At 47.8% G+C, this 21,899-nt stretch overlaps 1 protein-coding gene across 3 annotated transcripts; it reads left to right on the top strand.

The window, feature by feature from the left end:
- Nucleotides 1-1,925: 1,925 nt before the first annotated feature.
- SLC7A7 (solute carrier family 7 member 7) lies at nt 1,926-21,511 on the top strand. 3 transcript variants are annotated; one of them, XM_061588208.1, is made up of 12 exons: nt 1,926-2,079; nt 2,236-2,287; nt 2,474-2,614; nt 3,340-3,879; nt 10,560-10,685; nt 10,963-11,107; nt 12,348-12,471; nt 12,786-12,889; nt 15,014-15,110; nt 18,541-18,690; nt 19,914-20,097; nt 21,223-21,511. In XM_061588208.1, the coding sequence occupies exons 4-12, from the start codon at nt 3,342-3,344 to the stop codon at nt 21,303-21,305; spliced, it is 1,551 nt and encodes a 516-aa protein (XP_061444192.1). In that variant the 5' UTR covers nt 1,926-2,079; nt 2,236-2,287; nt 2,474-2,614; nt 3,340-3,341; the 3' UTR covers nt 21,306-21,511. The 3 variants fall into 3 exon arrangements, with proteins under 3 accessions (XP_061444192.1, XP_061444193.1, XP_061444194.1); XM_061588209.1 differs by lacking the exon at nt 2,474-2,614; XM_061588210.1 differs by lacking the exon at nt 2,236-2,287.
- Nucleotides 21,512-21,899: the final 388 nt, after the last annotated feature.

Genomic DNA, 21,899 nt, shown 5'->3' on the forward strand with positions numbered 1-21,899 from the left:
CCAGATCTTTTTCCAATTCCACATTTGTTCCAATCTCAGGGGCTTGTATCTTCCCTTTATTTTTTCGTTTCTCATCTCTGATCTCATTCTCCTCTCTCACAGGATCCCCTATTTCTTTAAGCTCCTGCGTCATTTTGCTCAGTTCAATTTTTAGCTCCTTATTGCCCTGTCGCAGGGTTTGTTTCGTTATCTCAATCTCATCCATTATTTTCTGAAACATAATTACTTCCAGATTCTCAGCCACTTTCTTGATTGCCATTTTTAAAACCACAAAAACAAAACAAAACAAAAATAAAGAAGAACCACTTCTTATTTCAGCAACAATTGGGTTAATATTCCAGGCTTGATGACATCACAGTATAAACAGAGCAGCCTGCCTTATCTCTCTATGTTCAAGAATACAAAACAAATTTAGTTCCCAGCATCAAAACAGTTAGTGGCGTCGTGAAGAAGCAGATTCGTCAAAATAAAATAGACCAAAAAGAGAATAGTCCCAGACAATATAATGTTCCTCGGAATAGAAATCCCTCTTCTGTTTATATCTTTAGAATGCACTTCCAGGACAGCTTTTTGCAATAGAAACAGAGATAAGCTGTTAATTTCGTGAATAACAGAGAAGAGTTATAGCTCACCCAGAAGTTCTTTAAAGCTGATTCATTTGACAAATCTCTTTTTGCTGCAACAATTTAAACCAAGTAAAAAAAATAATAGAAAGAAGGGTGCTTGCCTGTTAGTCCGTTTTCTCTTTGAAGAAAAGATAAACGTATCGCATTAATCAGATAGAGCTTGTTCGGAAGTCCGTCCGGCATTGCTGGCTGGACCTTTTCTCATAAATTAATGAAATCCAGTCCTCCCAACAAAAACAGGCTTTTGAGGTTGATCTCTACGTTTCTCCCTGCCCGGGAGAAATTTCATCAGTCAAAAAAAAAATTTAGAGATACGGCTTTCTAACTCCCTCTTAGATTTTCGTTGACATGTTAAAACATTTTTATTCCTCCAAGCTTTTAATTTATAAATGTTTCCACCTTATTTAATTTTAATTCTTGCCAAGCTTTTAAAATGTATACATTATTGTTTCGTCTAATTACTAATGTCTAATGGATTTATTATTTGATTTTATGAGTTTCTATTTACATTGTATGAGTTTATACTGTTGTTCGCCGCTTTGAATTCAGCGAATGAAAGCGGGTTATAAATTGGCAAATAAATAATAAATAAATAAATAAATACTTACAAGGTCTTAAATGCCCTACTGTACTGAACGGGGCTTTTCCCCAGATAAGTGTACAAAGGATTGTGGACTTACAGTGAAATCTTGTATGTCTGTTCAGCGGTAAACCCCACTGAATTCATTAAAATGTATTACCAAGTAAGCATGCCTAGTATTGCATTCTGATATGCCTAGATGGCACTATGCTATTATATTATTAATGAATGGGGACAAAGGTGTGCATGTGTTCTTTTGCCCCAGAAACTTATTCCAAAGTTGCCAGGATGCAGGGTGTGGGTTGGACTGGAGCAATAGTTCTGGACAGGGTAGCAAGTGTTTTTTGAGTTGCACAGGAGCCTTTCTGTCTGAAGAAGAGTTCATTGTGACTCGGATGTCTGCCATTCTACACTACATTCTGTATAGCCCAGACATTTTGGATTCCTGCTTGCCTTTCATTTGCCAAGTCACACCCCCCCCATTTTTAAACAAACTCATGTTCTCCGAGACTCACCTACTCCTAGAAACCACAGTGGAGAAGTTGGGTGGGGTTGTGGATTTTCTATCCAACCTAATCCAACAGGCTGGTCTACCGTCAGAGCTGTTACCGGTTTTTTTGAACCAGTTGTGCTGGTAGCACTAGCAAGCTGCTGATTTGCTCAAGTCTCTTTGCCTCTGAAGAGGTGCTCTGTGTGACTTGAAGGCTTGGTGTCCCACTGGATGCAGAAGGGGGCTGCTGCAGGAAACAGATAGCGCTGTGCGAGCTTGCAAGCCTGAGGCATTTCTGCAAGGAGTCTCTACGGTTCTCGGAGGGCTTGGTCATGGGGCACTCCGGAGGCACTGCCAGTCCCCTTATCTTCCGTAGCACTGAGGTAGGCTCCCCCTGCCCCCACCTGGCACCAGACGGACCTTGGACTCGGTCAATGGCTCACCCTCCTTTACCCCCCCTCATCCCACCCCCGGCAACCCTGGTTAGTTCCTCATGTTAAAAGTGCTGTTCTGGCAGCTTCTTTTTCTTTATCCTTAAGCTGGCAGTGGGGATAGGCTGACAGAGCAGGAGAAGGAACTCAGCCTGGGACGGTGAGTGTCTGTCAGTTTCTCTTTTACATCATCCCCCTTTCTATCCCTCTTCCTGTCCTCTAATAATACTGTGGGGGGTGGGTGGGGGTGGAGAGGACTCTTTATTCCTATCCTTGTCCCAGAACAGCTCTCAAAGCTGAAAACCCTCTGTTCCTGGCTCCCATCTCCCTGTGCTCTATCCACTAGGAACCACTCCCCTCTCTCTGGGCAAAATATGAAACCCACAGCCCCTGGTTCCTGACCTCTTAGATCTACAGGGAGTAGTTCAGCGTTGCAACATCTCCTTTGCATGCAGAAGGTCCCAGATTCAGTCACTGGTGTCTACAGGTAAGGGTGGGAATGTCCCCTGTCTGAAACCTTGCAGAGGTACTGCCAGTCAGTGTAGACAATACTGAGCTAGATGGACCAATTGGTCTGACAGGTTCCTACGTTCCTATCAGTAGTCTTCAACCTTTCAGACGTGAGACTCATCTTTAATCCAAACATGCCTTTGGGGATCCATATCTTAATTTGTACCATATATTTGCTGCTGTTGCGACCCATCTTAGATCAGACTGTGACCCTTCAGTGGGTCCTGACCCACAAGTTGAAGACCCATGCCTTAGATTACCCATATGTTACTTTTGGGGGGCCTTTCAGATTTCAGAGATGGTGTCCTGGTAACCTAGAATGCTAAGCCCGCTCACTTTACCCGCTAGAGTCACCTTCCAGAGATTAGGATCAAGGGGTGGTGCCTATCTTTTGCAGCCTTTCATAGGAAAGAACAAGGGCCTGGATCCCAATATTTGGGAGGCAGAGGGACATCTGTGCCCTTCTAACTCTTGTCTGCCTGCTGGTATAGTAAGCATCACCTTGGGAAGGCAAGAGACACCCTGATTCAATTTTCTACCCACCCGAACAAGCCAGCCACATCCCAGCCTCTTTTCCCCCAACGCTTGCCAATACCCTGTTGCAAATAGCACCCCTTGAAGGAGAAAGCTGGCTTTTTGGGGGATGCAGGTGGCGCTTTTTAGAGGCAGAGCTGTAACTGGACTCTTCATCTTATTGCCAAGCTATGGCCAAGACCACCCGTTATGTGGCCGCCACGCAGGATGACCACTCCACCGACACGATTCCCAATGGGACTTCAGCCTCCTCTGGCCAGCCCCTCGCGAACTCCTCCAGCCAGCCCCCTGAGGACTCCATGAAACTGAAGAAGGAGATCTCCCTGCTCAACGGCGTCTGCTTGATCGTGGGCAACATGATTGGCTCTGGCATCTTTGTCTCGCCCAAGGGCGTGTTGATGTACAGTGACTCTTACGGCCTCTCCCTCGTCATCTGGGCTGCAGGGGGCCTCTTCTCTGTTTTTGGGGCTCTCTGCTATGCCGAACTGGGCACCACCATCAAAAAATCAGGGGCCAGCTACGCATATATCCTGGAGGCCTTTGGGGAGCTGCCAGCCTTCATCCGCCTTTGGACCTCTCTCCTCATCATTGAGCCCACCAGCCAGGCAGTCATTGCCATCACCTTCGCCAACTATCTGGTGCAACCCATCTTCCCATCCTGCGAGGCGCCTTACCTGGCTGGCCGTCTCTTGGCTGCCGTCTGCATCTGTGAGTGAGACCACCAGGGGGGGTGATGTGGGAAGGGATTGGGAAGGATTGGGTGGGCCTGGGGGGCAGGTACCCCAAAGCACAGGTGTGTGTGTTTGTGTGTGTGTGTGTGTGTGAAGGAGGGAGGGAGGGAGGAGGTTTCTTTTTGAAGGAAAAAAATGCCTTGGCAATGCCTGAGCTGATTCAGCCTCAGATAAGTTGAAGGGGCAGCCTTTCCCTCATTAGCTAATCTTTCATTGTTCCTTTATCTTTCCATGACCTTCCCTTTCCATTCTGGGCAACTCTTCCCTTCCTTGGCAATGGTTTTGAATCTTCGTACCTGTGGGGGGCGGGGAGGAGAGAATCAGGAAGCTTCAGGCTTTTTTGCCAAAAAGACTGTAGAGCTCCATCTTGGGCTTCTAGAACTGCGCATGAGACTCAGGAATCCTGACTCCCCCGCCTAGGGTTGCCAGGTTCGATCCCTGAGACTGATCCTGATCCTGTATCAAAAGTCTTTCATATCTTTAAAAGTTGTGCAGAGGGAAGGGAGAATTGCACCTTGTGGCTTTTCCCATTACAGCAGTGGTTCTCAAACCTTTTTGGTTCGCGGTGCACCGTAAAACATAAAAATTTTCTGGCACACTTCGTGTACAAAATTAAAAATATATTAATATATTTTAAACTATGAATAAAAATAAACTATAGAAAACCATTACTTACCCTATACAAATGGGTTTCCTCTAATTTTTAAAATATACTTTCATAATATTTGAGGCACACCTAGCCACCTCTTAGGGCGCACCAGTGTGCCTGGGTGCACCGTTTGAGAATCACTGCATTACAGGGTTGCAAGAACACCTGCACTTGGCTGACTTTCTCTTCTCCTAAAGATACAGGATCAGTCTCAGGCCATGGACCTGGCAACCCTACCTCTACCACCAGTGTGGCTCCAACTGCTGAGTTCCACTCTGTACCCAGTTTTTTTGGGGGGTGGGGGAGCAGATTTTTTTGGGGAAGGGGCATAACTGCTTCTCCGTATAACCAATAGATACGGCTGTTATCTCAGTATGGAGGTGGGATGCCGCTGAATACCAGTTGCTGGAAATGGCAGGAGGGGAGAGTGCTCTTGCGCTCAGGACCTGCATGTGGGCTTCCCATAATGGGCATCCTGAGAACAGATGAGCTATTGGCCTGATCTAGCAGGCTCTTCTGATGTTCTCAGATAAGGCCCGCTGCTGGGTGTCATGTCCCCTAATAGAACCCACTTCTCATAAAAGACAATTACTCCCTTGATTAACATCAGGGCTCCTCTGCTTTTGTCAGCTGCCTGTTTGTTAGAAATTAACCCTGCACCTTTGAGTGTCAATTCCAAGGTGGATAGATATTTCTGCCTGAGCGGGCGTAGCCATCTTGCTGAAGGAAAAGATGCCAGCCTGGCAGACATCTTTACCACCCCCTTAGCCCCTACTCTCTGTCCCTACTGCAACCTACCAAGCCACATTCCTCCCTGCCAGAGCTCTAGAGAGTTCCCTAAGAAGAACTCAGAGGTCCTGAGTGTCCACTGCTGTGAAAGACGAGATGGCTGAAAGCTAAAGTGTTTGCATGTGGACAGCTCTGCACATACTCGGGGCTTAATGTTTAGATACAGCCTGCTGCCTTGGACGGACCAGCATGGATGCAGTTGAACCACAGGGAGGGAGAGACACTTTGAACATGCTCAGAGGGGCACTGTTTTCATGTCGAGCATTTCTGACTCATGGTCCGGTGATCCCCTGCACCGGCTAAACCCGGCACAAGCTTCTCCTCTGAGGCTCTCGCTTTCTGTTCCTCCTAACCCAGCGGGTAATTCTCAGTCTCTCTCAGCAGCGTGCTGAGTCGGCAGCTGTTGTCCGGATCCAGCTGGCGACAAATGCAGCGTCAGGCTCCCCGAACCACTCCCGTTGCAACACACAGGAATGTGCCAGCTAAGGAAGGCATGGGCCTTGATGTGGGCCTGGAGATTCAGGCGTGAAAGTTAGTGGGGATTGGGAGGCAGGCTGATATTCTGGGTTGTACGGTGCTACCTTCAAGCAAATGGAAGGTGGTGGTGGTGGTGGGGAGAGGGTTAGAGCAGAGAATAATATCCTTCCCTAATTATTTATGTGGCTTCCCCCACCTCCTGTGCCCTGGATTTCCCTTTAGGGAAAGGGCTGTAGCTCAGTGGTAGAGCATTCTTGGAGAGCCGCTGCACGTCGGTGTAGACGAACTAGACGGCCCAATGGTCTGACTCACTGTATGGCAACTTCCTGTGTAAGTGCTTCACGTACATTAACTCAGGAACAACAGCCCTGTAAGGTAGGCCAGTGTTTTTAATCCCAATTCACAGATAAGGAAGCTGAAGTTCAGTCAGACGAGAGAGAGAGAGAAGCTTTCCTAAGGCAGCCCTCTGCGTTTCTGCTTTGAGCTGAGACCCCCTTGCCCAAAGATGTTCTCTTAATGGCTACCTTGCCCCAGACACTTTGGGTGTAAGATTGTCTCCTGGTTGAGATTCCTACTTGCTTGTTCAGAATGTCATCCTCAAGACAAGATTCCTATTGCTGAGGCTTTAGATCTGTTTTGAAAACGGTGGCTACCTCCCTTTAATAAGGGAAAAGCTCTTTGTCCATGCTCAGAAGCATCCTCAGTGTCAGAATTGTTCAAAAATTAGCAACCTGGACTCCTGCAGTACATTTCTAGCTGGGCGTGAGGTACACCATTTGACTTGTTTTTTTTTTCAGTGGGTTGAAGGAATAGGAAGGATAGTTCTATCCCTATCTGTGCTAGATGTTTGGGGTCCAGGGGGTTTGCTCACACATGGGGCTTCCATTCCTGGTTGGATCTCATCTAGCCTAAATAGAGATTATTCAGGAACTTGGCCGGGATGGAAAAGGTGGCTTTAGTGCAGGCTTGGCGGGTGGGGTGCCCAGAACCGCTTACTGGAGAGTCACTGGAGCAAATGTGGAAAAGTGAGCAGTTCACGGTCACCCGCAGTTTCTCTGTTCTAAGCATGTCGCAATCCTGATAAGGAAGAGGAATTTATTGCCTTGTTTATAAAGACGCAGAGTGTTGCTTTTGAGGTGTCCCCAGTTCCCCTCTTCCATTTGCCAACAGGGAAGCGGCAGCCTCACCATCGAAGCAAGGGGGGGAAGCATGCAGGCTGGGTGCCACCCTCCGCTCTCTCCCTCCCTGCCCCACAGTCCCTGGTTTGGGTCTCTGGCAGGAAGCCGAATCCCACACAGCCCCTTGAGTCACAACAAATTGTTCCTGGAATAAAGATCAAGGTTAGAAGGATGGAATGTAAAAGCAACAGGAGCCGGAAAGGGATAAACAACAAGCTTCTTTTTCTTTCCAGGAAGACTCACCTCCCTCTATCTTGTTTGAACTCTGGATCTTTGTTCGCAGGTTAATCATGGCCCTTGTTGTTCTTCACACACCTCGCTTGCATTCTTGACGTCTACTGTTCCCACCTGTTACTTTTCTGGGGTGGGGTGCTGGTGGGCCCTAAAGGACCTCTGTGGTTGGAGAGTTCATACTTAACAGCCACCCTGCAGAACGATGGGGGCTGATAGCTCCCTGTCAGTGAGGGAGTGGAATCCGCTCCAGGTTTAGGTCTGAATTTTCAAGGAGCTGTTTAAGGAGCACTTTCATAGAATCATAGAATAGTAGAGTTGGAAGGGTCCTATAAGGCCATCAAGTCCAACCCCCTGCTCAATGCAGGAATCCAAATCAAAGCATTCATGACAGATGACTGTCCAGCTGCTGCTTGAATGCCTCCAGTGTTGGAGAGCCCACTACCTCTCTAGGTAATTGGTTCCATTGTCGTATGGCTCTAACAGTTAAGAAGTTTTTCCTGACGTTCAGTCGAAATCTGGCTTCTTGCAACTTGAGCCCTTTATTCTGTGTCCATCTCTGGGACGATCGAGAAGACATCCTGGCCCTCCTCTGTGTGGCAACCTTTCATATACTTAAAGAGTGCTATCATATCTCCCCCCAGTCTTCATTTCTCCAGACTAAACATGCCCAGTTCTTTCAGTCTCTCCTCACAGGGCTTTGTTTCCAGCCCCTGATCATCCTTGTTGCCCTCCTCTGAACCTGTTCCAGTTTGTCTGCATCCTTCTTGAAGTGCGGAGACCACTCCTTTGGACAGCTCCTTGAAAGTTTGGACTCAAACCCAGAGCGGATTTTGCTGGGGCCTCCATTACCGCAGGGAGATGGGTTCTACTTGTGGGAACAGTGTGGGTGAGCGGTTAGACAGAGCCCTGGAGAATCACCACGTACTTACTGAAGATCACATTTGAGCAACCCTCTCCAGTCCCTACTGCAGAAAGATTGAACAGGCAGGGATAGTGGGGGTCCTTCTAGCTCAGCATTGTCAACACTGACTGGCAGCAGCTGTCTGGGGTTTCAGGCAATGGCCTTTCCCAGCCTCAACTGGAGATGCTGGTGATTGAAACTGGGACCTTCTGCATGCAAAGCAGATGCTGTGCCAGTGAGCTAAATCCTTTCCCTTAAGACATAAGAGCTGAACTTGCCTTATACCAGGTCAAACCATTGGTCTGTCCAGCTCAGCATTGTCAACACTGACTAGCAGTGGCTTTCCGGGGTTTCAGACGGGGAGGCTACCTGGAGATAGAGACTGAACCTGGAACCTCTGGCATGGAAAACAGGCACTGCACCACTGAACTCCAAAGCATGAGGCCCCACTCCTTCCCAGGCCTAGGAACAGGAGATAGAAACTGTGTGTTGCATCCCGTTTCCCATCATCCTTTCGGTCAACTCCACATACCTCTTGGATGGCAAATATGCAGTGCCTGTGGGGAACTAATACTAGAGCTTGGAAAAGTTCCTTTTTTGAACTATAACTCCCATCAGCCCAATCCAGTGGTCATGCTGGCTGGGACTGATGGGAGTTGTAGTTCAAAAAAAGTAACTTTTCCAAGCTCTGATAATATATCCTCTTAGCTGGGGCAAAGTGCTCCTCCTTGGACAAGGGTGACTTGTCTGTCTATTTCCCACCCATGCACCCATCCTAGCTAAACTAGTTAGCCAATAGCCACTTCCCAACACTCTCTCTTTGTCACTCTCTCTTGCGTCACACAACCCAGCGTGACTCAGAAAGAGCGCCAGGGAGGAAGTAGAGCTGAAAGGCCAAGCTGTGCAGAGAGGGTCAAGCTCAGTGGTGCTCATTCATTTTTCCATGGGGGTAAACTAAACAGAAGCCCTACAGTCAGCTGGGCAAGAGAAAAGCCTCCCCCTTTTGAAACTGGTGTTGCACAGAATCAGGGTTTGGATTTAGCCCCCGCCCCATAATGATCTCTCAGGAATATGCACCTTTCTCCCCTATATGGTCTGAAGGCACATGTGGCCAACTCCCTGCTGAAGCCAAGCAGGGTCAAGTCTGGTCAGTGCCTGGATTTGAGACCGCCTGGGAACCATATGTAAGCCGCCTTGGGTCTCTATCATGGCAAGAAAGGCGGGGTAGAAATGTAAGAAATAAATATATGTAAAAGCTGTTTTTATGACGTTTTAAAGTGTTTTTAGTACTTTTGTTTGCTTCTCTGGGCTCCTGCTGGGAGGAAGGGCGGGATATAAATAATAATAAATAATATAAGTGACTGTCTGAATGCGAGGACCTCATCCTGTGACCCTGGGGTGGTGGGAGTCGGAATGGGAGTGGGGCTGGCCTCCCACGCGCCTTGACCTGGACTAGAGATGGTTAACCTTTTCCAGCACCAGGGCCCCATGGCAGTCCTTCTAAGGGCCACACACTCTTGCCCATGTGTAACCCCCCCCCCTCAGCACAGTCATCACACCCACGTGCAGGCAGGCGCACAGAGGCAGGTGCCCCTTCCATCACAAGAAGGTACCTGCAGTAACGGGGCAATGCAAGGGGTGGGAAGATGAGCCTCTTCCTTCGTCAGGTCACCCAGATCCCATGTAGGCACACCCAGGGGGTGCAGCCACCCCCATCAGTCCGAGGAAGCCCAGGAAAGTTTGGTCCAAGCGTGCCAGGCTGTGGGGGTCCCTAGCCTCTTGAGGCCTTGTTTGCTCTTCCACTGAATCCATGTGGAGCTGCTGAGACAAAGGTGAGGAACCTCAGGCCCACGGGCCAAATGTGGCCCTCGAGGCTTCTCTGTCTGCCCCTCAATAGGCCCCTTCCCAATCCTGCTGCATGCCCTCCTCACGTGCTCTTGCCTGGCTGGAACGTGTCCTCGAACTATGATGCTGCCCCTCACTTGCCTGGATGGGGAAATGCATGTCTATAAAACTGATTTGTATTTTACTTAAGGCAAGGTAAGAGTTGCATCTGTTGTTCCACCTACTTTTGCCTCTGGCCCCATCCATCACTGGCATGTGTCCCCTAGGAGATTCCCCACAAGGTCCCCTGCCTTGGCACTGACAAAATAAGCAGATTGCAACAGAAAGATTCCAAGGCAGGTGTATCCCTCTCTCTCTCTTTAAAAACAGAGCGTTGGCTGGCTGATATGTGCATTTATGGGTGTGTGTGTGTGTTAGAGGATCTTTAGGGTTCAGAATTGGACAGGGGAAGGATTCAACATGTCCTCTCTTGGGCTTTGGTGTGTGCATGTGTGGAAACAAAATGAGGTGTGTGTGTGTGGGGAGTTGACAGGGTCCAGGGGACCCTTGTCTCAGGGCTGACCCTGATTTGTTTTCTCTTCTAGGCTTCCTCACTTTTGTGAACTGTGCCTATGTGAAATGGGGCACCCGAGTGCAGGATCTGTCCACCTATGCCAAGGTGCTGGCTCTCATTGCAGTGATCATTGCCGGCATAGTCCGCATTGGGCAAGGTACTCAAATCTCCACCGTTGGTTCTCCAGGTTGACCCCCCACCCCCCTCCACACTGGTTTAGTGCTGATGTAGCACTCTTAATAGAGAAAGTCCTTCTCAACCTTTACTTGGTGACTATAAGCATTAAATGATGGTTTGCGTGTATGAATGGATGTCATAGACATAACAGCAGAGTTGGCTGATTGTATCCCTTCAGATTTCCTCAGGCATGATGTTTTTTCATCATGATGAGAAATTAAAGTGATTGACATGGAAGTGGTGATCTTTCCCTACAGGACATTCGGAAAACTTTGCAGACTCTTTTGAAGGATCCTCTTGGCACACAGGGGACATTGCGTTGGCCCTCTACTCTGCCCTCTTCTCCTACTCTGGTTGGGACACCCTCAATTTTGTCACGGAAGAAATTAAGAACCCTGAAAGGTCAGCATTTGCAGGGAAAATTTCCCAGCTTGTGAGATGGGTGCAGTTTGGTATACCATGTGCAATGTGGCTGCAAGCACCTGTTGGACAGTGTCTGTGACATCATTGGGGACAAGCAACATTGTTCCCTGTCCCCATGTTCTGTAAAGACCTTAAAATCTGTGCTCTGATTGCAAAGGGAGGAATTGGGAAGGAACTGGAATTGACTAGCTTCAAGTACCTCTGTTAATGTCTCTGTCTTCAGACTATCTCCAGACTTTAGCTGGGCTTTCTGCTCCAGAAAAAATGATAAAAGGTTTCTCCATACTTTGCCTACAGAGTAGTTAGCTGGACCTTTTTTTGACAACTGAGCAAGTGCTCTCCCTCTTGCTTGCACATCATCCAATATGTAAAAAGAGGGAAATGTGTGTGTGGTGGAGAAAGAAATTCAGTGATCTCTCCCACTCCCACAAGCGACTGAATTCTCTTGCTCCAAATTTCATTTGGAATTAATGGGCTTTGGGCCTGGATCAGCCCTTGTGGACAGGGGTTGCCATCTAGTGTTCATAGCCAGGCATTCCATCACTACCAGAGGATTGCTGAATGGCTCAGATCCTAGCATACTTGGGTTCTCTTTTAAGTTTGGCAATGAAAGGGATGCTGTGCCAAGTCTAGCATAACATGTATTGGATTTTTCAGAGCAAGCTGTAATTGGAAATCTAAAGATCCACTTTCAGTTGAAAAAATTGTTTAAAGGGAGCTTGGGAGAAATATTGATTTAATTGCATTAAAGAAAGTTAGGATAAGAGGGAGGCGGCGGCAATTTTTACTGAAGTAAAGTGACCCCTAATTCATACATTTTACAGAAACAGAAAGTTTAGTTAATAAAGAGAATCAAGCACAATATTTCTGCTTAGCTGGTGCATTTTCATTTTTTTAAAATCCTCTGTCATAATTTTCTCATTTTTTAAAACCAAACAAGCAAATCAAACAGGAAGCCAGAGGATGACAATGAGTTTTATAGGCTACATAAGGAGGAGGGAATTCTGGGAGCTGGGAAGCAGGGGATTCTGGGAGCTAGGCCTTGGGAAGCAGAGAATTCTGGGAGTTGGACCTAGGGACCAGTTTTGTAGTAGTTCTGGGGTTTTCAGTGTATTCCGCTAGCCCTGGGTATTATTAGGGTGCAGGAGTGGTGCCAAGGGAAGGATAAAGAGGGAGGTGGAAAAGACTTCACATTTTTTTCCTCGTTGCCCTTCCTTAGGAACCTGCCCCTCTCCATTGGCATCTCAATGCCCATTGTAACAGTGATCTACATCATGACCAACGTGGCATATTACACAGTGCTGAGCAAGATGGAAATATTGACAAGTGAAGCTGTTGCAGTGGTGAGTAGCTCCCCCCCCCCCCGCAGTTCACTTTGGAATCCATTTGGCTGCTGCCATGGGGGCCTTTAAATTTGATAATGTACTTAAAATAACTTCAAAGGAGGTCAGTACAATAGGAAATAACTGGAGTGGCAATTCAGGAACAATTTTGTTGCAAGGATTTGCACTGAAAGAAAAACAAGGATTTTTTCTCTCTGCATCTTCTAATACAGACAGAAGGGTCTCCTATTGAGTTGGGAATGATATTTTTACTAGAAACCCCCAGCCAAAAGCATTCACCAGCTCATTTTGTTCTCTTGTCCTCTTCCTTCCAGACGTTTGCCGATCAAGTTTTTGGAGTTATGAACTGGACAATCCCCTTTGCTGTAGCCTTGTCGTGCTTTGGGGGCCTTAATGCGTCCATCTTAGCAGCCTCCAGGTAACCTGCGTGTGTCTCCCTGCCCTGAGATTCATTCAACATTTATTTTTGAAGTCCTTCCATGTGTGAGTTTACCCATTCAATTTCACCTGAGGCACTGTTTGTATCAAATGGGGGAAAAATGTCACCACACCAGAGAGGCTGCTCAGAAAGTAGCCTTTCACCCACTCAGGCTTGATAACTTCCTACTTTTCCCCAAAGATGCTGTTTTGCACAGAAGTCTCCCGCCTCTGAAACCATCTGGTAAAGTCTCCGTGTGTGAGGAAAAATAAATGCCTGAACTGGCCCATAGAAACTCACTCAGGGTTCGGGTTGCCAGGTTCAGGGCCTGAGACTGATCCTGTATCTTTAGGAGAAGAGAAAGTCAGCCAAGTGCAGATGTTCTTGCAACCCTCAATGGGAAAAACCACAAGGTGGAATTCTCCTTTCCCCCTGCACCACTTTTAAAGATGCAGAAGACCTCTTAGAGTCAGGGCCTGGCAACCAAGAGGTCTTCTATATCTTTAAAAGTGGTGCAGGGGGAAGGGAGAATTCCACCTTGTGGTTTTTTCCATTACAGGGTTGCAAGAACACCTGCACTTGGCTGACTTTCACTTCCCCTAAAGATACAGGATCAGTGTCAGGCCCTGAGCCTGGCAACCCTATTCAGGGTCCATTAGCTGGCTGTGTTCTACCTCCACTGTTGCAGGCATTGTGTCTCTGAAAGCCAGTTGCTGGGAATCCCAGGTGGAGAGAGTTGCTGTTGTGCTCACGTCCTGTTTGTGGGCTTCGCAGAGGCTTCTGGGGTTGACCACTGTGAGGACAGGATACTAGACTAGATGGGCCTTTGGTCTGATCCAGCTTCAAGGCTCTGCTTATGATTTTGCTCTAGTGGTGCAGTGGAACAAAGAGAAAGGGCCACGACTTAATTTTCCAGCATTATGTCACCCTCCTAGATACGTCAAGTCTCTGCGTGCCAAACAAATCAAGCTTGTCTCAGACGGAGACTCACCAACTAAATTAAGCAGAGGAAGAAGTAGGCTACATCAGTACACCTGGCTAAGGGTTAAACTGCCACTTTTATTTTGAAGGGGAAAAAAAGCCAACCAAAATGTCTCAAAATATGGGCTCCTGCTGGGAGAAAGGGCGGGATATAAATCAGATAATAAATAAATAAATAAATTACATGAAAGGTTGTCACATAGAGGAGGGCCGGGATCTCTTCTTGATCGTCCCAGAGTGCAGGACACGGAATAATGGGCTCAAGTTGCAGGAAGCCAGATTTCAACCGGACATCAGGAAAAGCTTCCTGTTAGAGCCATATGACAATGGAACCAATTACCTAGAGAGGTAGTGGGCTCTCCGACACTGGAGGCATTCAAGAGGCAGCTGGACAGCCATCTGTCGGGAATGCTTTGATTTGGATTCCTGCATTGAGCAGGGGGTTGGACTTGATGGCCTTATAGGCCCCTTCCAACTCTACTATTCTATGATTCTATGAAATAAAAATAGTGAGCAAGCTTTGGAGTCCACCAGAACTCTTCATCAGGCTGCGTGATGAGCAAAACAGAAGGGGTGTGTGAGATTAAAAAAAAGTGGCTTTGGTAGTAAAGCCGTTGTGTCCTAATGGGTCAAAAATGTATTTTTGTGTATAGTCATAGAAGGGGTGTAGATATAGGGACTTTGATGAAGAGCACCAGCACTTCAGCATTTACCACAGGTGTGGGGAACTTTTAGCCCTCCAGATTTTGCTGAACTACAGCTGTCATTATTCTTGGCCATTGGCCATGCTGAGTGGGGCTGATGGGAATTGTAGTTCAGCAGCATCTGGAGGGCCAAAAATTCCCCACATCTGATTTACCACCACACTGCTGTGCTGACTGCAGTGTAGGCAGCTGATAGGAATGACACAACTGACGGGGGATTGCAGGAGTCTGGGGTCTTGTACTGCTTCGAGAGCAGCCGTTTCTCCTGTGTGACCTGAGCTTCTGCTTTGAGTTGACACAATGGATTCCAGGAACTCTCCAAATTCCAGAGGGACAGCCTCACCCTATCCCTGTCCTCTTGTGGATCTTGGTTGCAATCTGGGGCGATTCTGCTCTGTCTCCAGCCAGCAGCTTCCTGATGCTCACTCACTCTTGCCAGGTTGTTTTTTGTTGGTTCCCGTGAGGGACACCTGCCCGATGCCATTTGCATGATCCACGTCAAGCGGTTCACACCTGTGCCAGCGCTGCTTTTTAATGTAAGTCTCAGAGGGAAAAAAAACCAGTCTGTAAGGTGGGGGGCTGTGGGGGCTGTGGGGGGGGGAGAAGAGGAAAACCAGTCTTCCAAAAAAGGTAGCTTATTTCCCAATAGCTCCAGGTGGCTTCTGCAAGCAAGAGGAACAACACTGTCTATGAGGGGAGACAGGAAATCCTCCAGAGATTCATTGGCTAAACACTGCAGCCTGGATCTCATAGATTAAATGAGTTGGATGGGAAAGATAGAATTTATTATAGGCCAAATGTTTTGGAATGCAGGCTTCTTTATCGTACTGTTGTGTTTCAGTTACCCCCCCACCCCCGAATACACCCACCCACACAGAGCAATTGGATGCATATTTACTCAGAAGTAAGTTCCACAGTGCTTACAGACTTACTCCTTTGTAAGTGTGTTTAGCATTGCAGCCTAAATTGTGCAGTCCTGTAAATGTCTACTCAGGGAAATCTCCATTGAGTTAAATGGGGCTTTTTCCCAGGTAAGTGGGTATAAGATTGCCGTCTAAAATCTTTTCATCAGTTAAAAAGCCCCCCCCCCATTAATTGGACACATTTTTGAATACAATGTTGAATTATTTTCATACTAGTACTTAGAAAAAAATTATGTGGCTGTTGCCACCTTTCTCATTTAGAATGTCTCTTTGAGTTGTTATGAAATGTGCATGTATAATCTAAATATGAAAAAGTATGCCTTTTCCCTTCAGGACTGTTTTAGTGATATGCAGACATAACTCATTAATAAAATGCATATGATTAATTAACCAAAATTTACTAGGAAGTGGCCCATTTTCCTGGTGGTGGTGGGGACTTGTGCCAGATTAACATACCTTTCAACCCCTGGATTCTACAGCCAGGAGGCTGAAACTCTCTAAAAAAAGGCAAATGCCACATTTTGATGTGGAAGGCAACCTATGAAAAATGGCTCAAAGGTGTCCTAGAAAAATGTAATAATAATCATTATTGCGGTCTTGTCCTTCATTGTTGGATGAGTTTCAGTTGGTGCAGCTCGAGGAAGTGGACAAGGCGCTTGGAATGGTGCGGGCGACCACGTCTGCCCTTGATCCTTGCCCATCTTGGCTGGTGAAGGCCAGCAGGGCTGTAACCACCGGCTGGGCCAAAGAGGTGATAAACGCCTCCTTGAGAGAGGGAGTAGTCCCTGGTAGTCTCAAGGAGGCAGTAGTGAGACCTCTTCTAAAGAAACCTTCTTTGGACCCAGATATTTTGAACAACTATAGACCGGTGGCGAATGTCCCTTTTTTGGGCAAGGTCCTGGAGCGGGTGGTCGCTGGCCAGCTCCAGGCGCTCTTGGATGAAACCGATTATCTGGATCCGTTTCAATCCGGTTTTAGGCCTGGTTTTGGCACTGAAACAGCCTTGGTCGCCCTGTATGATGACCTTTGTCGGGAGAGGGACAGGGGGAGTGTGACCCTGTTGATTCTCCTTGATCTCTCAGCGGCGTTTGATACCATCGACCATGGTATCCTTCTGGGGAGGCTCGCGGAGTTGGGAGTTGGGGGCACTGCTTGGCAGTGGCTCTGCTCCTACTTAGCGGATCGTCGCCAGAAGGTAGTGCTTGGGGAACATTGCTCGACACCCTGGACTCTCCATTGTGAAGTCCCTCAGGGGTCAGTCTTGTCCCCCATGCTCTTTAACATCTACATGCAGCCTCTGGGTGCGGTCATCAGGAGTTTTGGAGTGCGTTGCCATCAGTACGCTGATGACACGCAACTCTACTTCTCCTTTTCACCTTCTTCAGGTGAGGCTGTTGATGTGCTGAACCGTTGCCTAACCGCGATAATGGACTGGATGAGAGCTAATAAACTGAAACTTAATCCAGACAAGACTGAGACACTGTTGGTGAGCTCTTTACCTGCCCAGATGGTGGATGTTCATCCTGTTCTAGATGGGGTTACACTCCCCTTGAAGGAACAGGTTCGTAGCTTGGGGGTCCTTTTTGACCCTTCCTTGTCGCTTGAGGCTCAAGTGGCCTCGGTGGCACGGAATGCGTTTTACCATCTTCGCTTAGTAGCCCAACTACGCCCCTATCTGGACAGTGACGATCTCGCCTCAGTTGTTCACGCTCTGGTAACCTCTAGACTGGACTACTGTAATGCGCTGTACGTAGGGCTGCCCTTGAAGACCGTTCGGAAACTTCAGCTAGTGCAAAATGCGGCAGCCAGGTTGTTAACGAGGACCCGCTGGTCTGCGCATATAACACCTGTCCTGGCCCGCCTGCACTGGCTGCCTATTTGTTTCCGAGCCAGATTCAAGGTGCTGGTTTTGACCTATAAAGCCTTACACGGTGTGGGACCACAATACCTTGTGGAACGCCTCTCCCGCTATGAACCTACCCGTTCACTTCGTTCAATATCCAAGGCCCTCCTCCGGGTACCAACTCATCAGGATGCCCGGAGGATTGTTATTAGATCTAGGGCCTTTTCTGTGGTGGCCCCCGAACTGTGGAACAGCCTACCTGTGGAGATACGCCTGGCGCCTACGGTACTTTCTTTTAGGCGCCAGGTTAAGACCTGGCTATACTCCCAGGCATTTTAGTGTTCAATGTGTTTCATTTAATTTTTTTTCCGTTTAACTTGTTGCTGATTTTATTGTAATTTTATTGTAATATTGTATTTTAATCTTGTCTTGTTCACCGCCCAGAGAGCTATTCGCTATGGGCGGTTTAAAAATGAAATAAATAAATAAATAAATAAATAAATAATTGTGCAATTGCCTTCCACACGTCTCAAGGTGATGTACAAAACACAATACAAACAGGTGAAAACAGTTGAAAAGAACACAGAAAATAGCAGCAGTTAAATTTAGTTAACAATGCAAAGCAGACACTCATGCCAGAGACCTTTACATCTAGCTGGGAGAGCTTGTCGGAACAAAAACGTCTCCAATTGTTTCCAGAAAGTGCAGATAATGGGTGCCTGTCGTATCTCAATAGGAATGCTGTTCCGCAGAACAGGGGTAGCCACGCTAAAAGCCCTGTTCCGAGTTACTGTGGAGCGAGGGCGCTTCTGATATCTCTGGATCTTGCAGGAGCAGTTCTCCTGCAGACCACAGTGGTCTAGAAATTGTTCCATCTATGAGACGAGGTTGGGCCTTGGATGGGAGACTCTCCTAGAAACCACCAAGACATCTGGTCTGAGTTCCAGGAGGGAAGATTAAGATCAAATACAATGAGTCAGCAGCCAAAATAACATGAACCTGTGGTTCTAGGAATGCTTGTGGGGTTTTTTGGGAGATGTGAGTGGCCGTATTTTGAAAGGCCGACTTCATGGAGTCACAGGCTCTGTTCCTGCGGGCTTTATGGAGAGATGCGTCTATATGTGTGGGTGGACGGTGACCTTCCAGGAAGGTAGGAGAGTTTATCCCAGCTGTGCACCATTCTTTCCATATTTATCCCAGGGGGCCATGGCCCTGATCTACCTCTGTGTAGAAGACATCTTCAAGCTCATCAACTACTACAGCTTCAGCTACTGGTTCTTTGTGGGCCTGTCGATTGCAGGGCAGCTCTATCTACGCTGGAAGGAGCCATCAAAGGAACGTCCCCTCAAGGTAAGGCAGGGGAAACTCCTGAAACCAGTCTTTTAAAAAAGAAAAGAATCCCATTGTCTGCTGATGCATCTTTAAATGTGCAAAGCAAGATGCAGATGGCTCTTTGAACTCTGGTCTACTCTTGGCCCAGCTCTGTCCTAAAAATGAGATGTCAGTTTCGCAGAGTGTATGCATTCTGTCCACGAGTCACAGCAATCTAACGCCTCTTGGCTGGGGGCCATTAGCCACAGTGGCCAAGGCTCCTATTGGGAGGGAGATACACCTGAGCTCAGCTTTAATAGGCAGAGCAGTGAGACCTCTGTGTGTGTGTATGTTTGTGTGTTGGAAACCAATGTTATTCAATTAAAATGAGGGTATTCTCACCATAGGATGTGGCAACGGCTGTTAGCTTAAGATGGCTTCAATAGGAATAAACACATTCACAGTCTGGCTGCAGAGAGCTGTTAGGCTCAATGGAACCTCCATGTTTAGGGGCAGTATACTCTTGAAGACTAGATGCTGGAGACAAACGAAAGGCCATGACCCTCTCCTTTCTGCCTTTGGCCTATCTGCCCTATGCATTTAAACAGTCATGGCTCCCCCCTCAAGAGTCCTGGGAACTGTAGTTTGTTAGGAGTGCTGAGAGTTGTTAAGAGATCCCTGTTCTCCTCACAGAGCTGTAATTCCCAGAGCAGTTTAAAAATCAGTCCCTCTTCGCAGCATACTCTGGGAGTTGTAGCTCTGTGAAGGGAATGGGGGTGGGTGGGTGACTCCTAACAACATTCAGCATCCTCAACAAACTATAATTCTCAGGATTCATTTTTTAAAAAAGTATTTCTTTTATTACTTTTAAGAAGAAAAAAAGGGAAAAAAAAGAAAACCCTGTTAGCTCACATTAACAAAACATTTAAACACCTATACGTCCATTTTAGTTTACACATATTGATCAATGTACTGTCCACATGTGTATCCAGATGAAGTTGGTGTTTATAGAAGGTACACTCCCAGGATTCTTTGGGGGAAGCCAGGACTGTTTAAAGTGGTATGAAACTGCCTTAAAGGTATGGTGTGGATGGGGCCTTTCTTGTGATATCACTCAGCTGCCTGTGCTACAGTAGCTGGACTGAACCAGCCCCCCTCTCAGTTCTTCGGAGAGCCTGGTGTGAAGGGTGGGGAATAAGCAGGGGTGGGGGCTGTTTTAGAATGCCAGGCGCCTGCTTGACGACTCCTTCTGTTCCCTCCAGCTCAGTATAATCTTCCCCATCATATTCTGCCTCTGCACCATCTTCCTGGTAGCTGTCCCCCTCTACAGCGACCCCATCAACTCCGCCATCGGTATTGCCATCGCCGCTTCCGGGTTGCCTGTCTACTTCCTGGTGGTGCAGGTCCCTGAGCAGAAGAGGCCACAGTGCCTGCGTCGGGCCGTGGGTGAGTCAGGAAGAGAGCCCCCATTTTGTTGACTGCTTCTTGGCTCCCCCCCTCCCCCCAAAAAACCATATATGGGCTACTGGAAGACCTAGAAGTCTTAACCTTCAGGATGGAAATTGGGTTCTGGGCATGGAATCCAGAAGGAGCAAGCCAGCAGCCTGCTTTGTCTTTTCTCCTTTGCTAGCCAGTAGAATGATTTCAGTAAAATAACCAAATAGCATCCAAGTCTGTGTCATTTAGACAGGCCAAACAATTCAGCCAGAGTTTGCAAATTAAGTTAATAACACAATCGCAAAAATCATAGAGCTGGAAGGGCTTCAGAGATCATCTAGTCCAGCCCCCCTGCCAATGCAGGAAATCCACTGCTACAGCAGCCCTGGTGGTTTGGCCATCCAGCCAGAGCTTAAAAATACGGAACAAATAGGCAAACATGTGTCCACTGTTGAAACGGCTGGTACCGTTTGTAATTTAGAACTCCTGTTTCAGATCAGATCCTCTGCAGTGACAAGAAAACAAATTTGCTCCATCATCTCTGACAGCCCTTCAGCTGTTTGAAGATGACCACCTTTATAATCTCTTCTCCAGGCTAAACATTCCTGGCTCTTTCAAGTTCTGTGAGGAACTGTTGAAGGAGCTGGGTGCGTTTAGCCTGGAGATGATCAGGAGGCAATATGATAGCTGTCTTACACTGGGTAGTTCCTGCCCTCCGTACTTAATTCCAAATGCAAAATGCATGTTGCATAGGCGGAGTGCAATGCCTAGATTGGGCCAGAGGATTTTCTTTTGTAAAATCGTAGCAAGAACCCTCAAAACTATCTGCCACTCTTAGCCTTCACCCTAGGGGTCACCAACCTTTTGGGGCCCCTGGGCGTATTTGCAAACTGGGTGAACTGTTGTGGGTATCACCCTGCCCACTACAATAACGTGCTTCTTTCAAGGCCAGTTTTCAGCAGGGGTGGGGTGTGGAGGGGGACCCCGCAGGCACCACAGAATGCCTCTGCAGGCACGTCGCCACCACATGGGCAACCCCTGCTGTAGGTCATCCCACCGATATTGCAGCCCTCCGTCGCAGATGCGCCTGTGCCGATGCCTCTTGCCTTGACGTGTCCTGTTCTTCCTCCGCAGCCTCCGTGACGCGGCTCATCCAGCTCGTCTCCTTGTGTGTCCTGACGGAGATGGATCCCGACACGGATGTGAAGGCCCAGTGATGGAGATGCAGTTGGGGGGAGGCCGGCTTCTCCCCACTTGCTCCTTTTGTAACTGACTCTAATTTATTGCTTGCTACTTTGTTGGGAGTCAGGGATGGCTGCCGGAACGGAAGGACTCTCTCATTTTCCCCATACCGCTTTTGGTGCACAGGAGTCCCCCACCCCACCCTGGCAGCCAAGTCCCAGTAAACCCTCCGCACGCCACAGATCTGCCTGCAGACTTTTTCTTTTAATCATCAGCAACTGCTAACATCTGTGACCTCTGGATTGTATTGCTTGCTTTCAAATGGGCTACCGTGCCTCATGGCAATCACAGAAGGTGCTTGTAATGAATTGGGTCATTGGCCCATTTAGCTCAGCATCGTCTATGCTGACGGGCAGCAGCGGCTTTCAGACACGAGTTCTACCTGGAGATTGAACCTGGGACCTTTTGCACGCAAAGCAGATGCGCTACCACTGAGCTACAGCCCTTCCTGCCTCTGCTTAGGTTTTGCCACCTCCTTCCTCGAGTCCGTCTCCCAACAACCCTCCCCTCCTCTTTCCCCTCCTCAGTGGTCTTTTTGCAGCCTGCCAACCATCTTCCTCCTAGATTCC

This window comes from Rhineura floridana, chromosome 11, assembly GCF_030035675.1.
Source record: "Rhineura floridana isolate rRhiFlo1 chromosome 11, rRhiFlo1.hap2, whole genome shotgun sequence".
NCBI lineage: Eukaryota > Metazoa > Chordata > Lepidosauria > Squamata > Rhineuridae > Rhineura > Rhineura floridana.

What these genes read in the sequence shown, in the direction of transcription:
- SLC7A7 (XM_061588208.1), top strand. Translation starts at nt 3,342, where the DNA reads ATGGCCAAGACCACCCGTTATGTGGCCGCCACGCAGGATGACCACTCC. An exon ending in CAAGTGAAGCTGTTGCAGTG is followed by an intron (nt 12,472 to 12,785) that starts GTGAGTAGCTCC and finishes TCTTCCTTCCAG; the next exon opens with ACGTTTGCCGATCAAGTTTT. An exon ending in GTGCCTGCGTCGGGCCGTGG is followed by an intron (nt 20,098 to 21,222) that starts GTGAGTCAGGAA and finishes CTTCCTCCGCAG; the next exon opens with CCTCCGTGACGCGGCTCATC.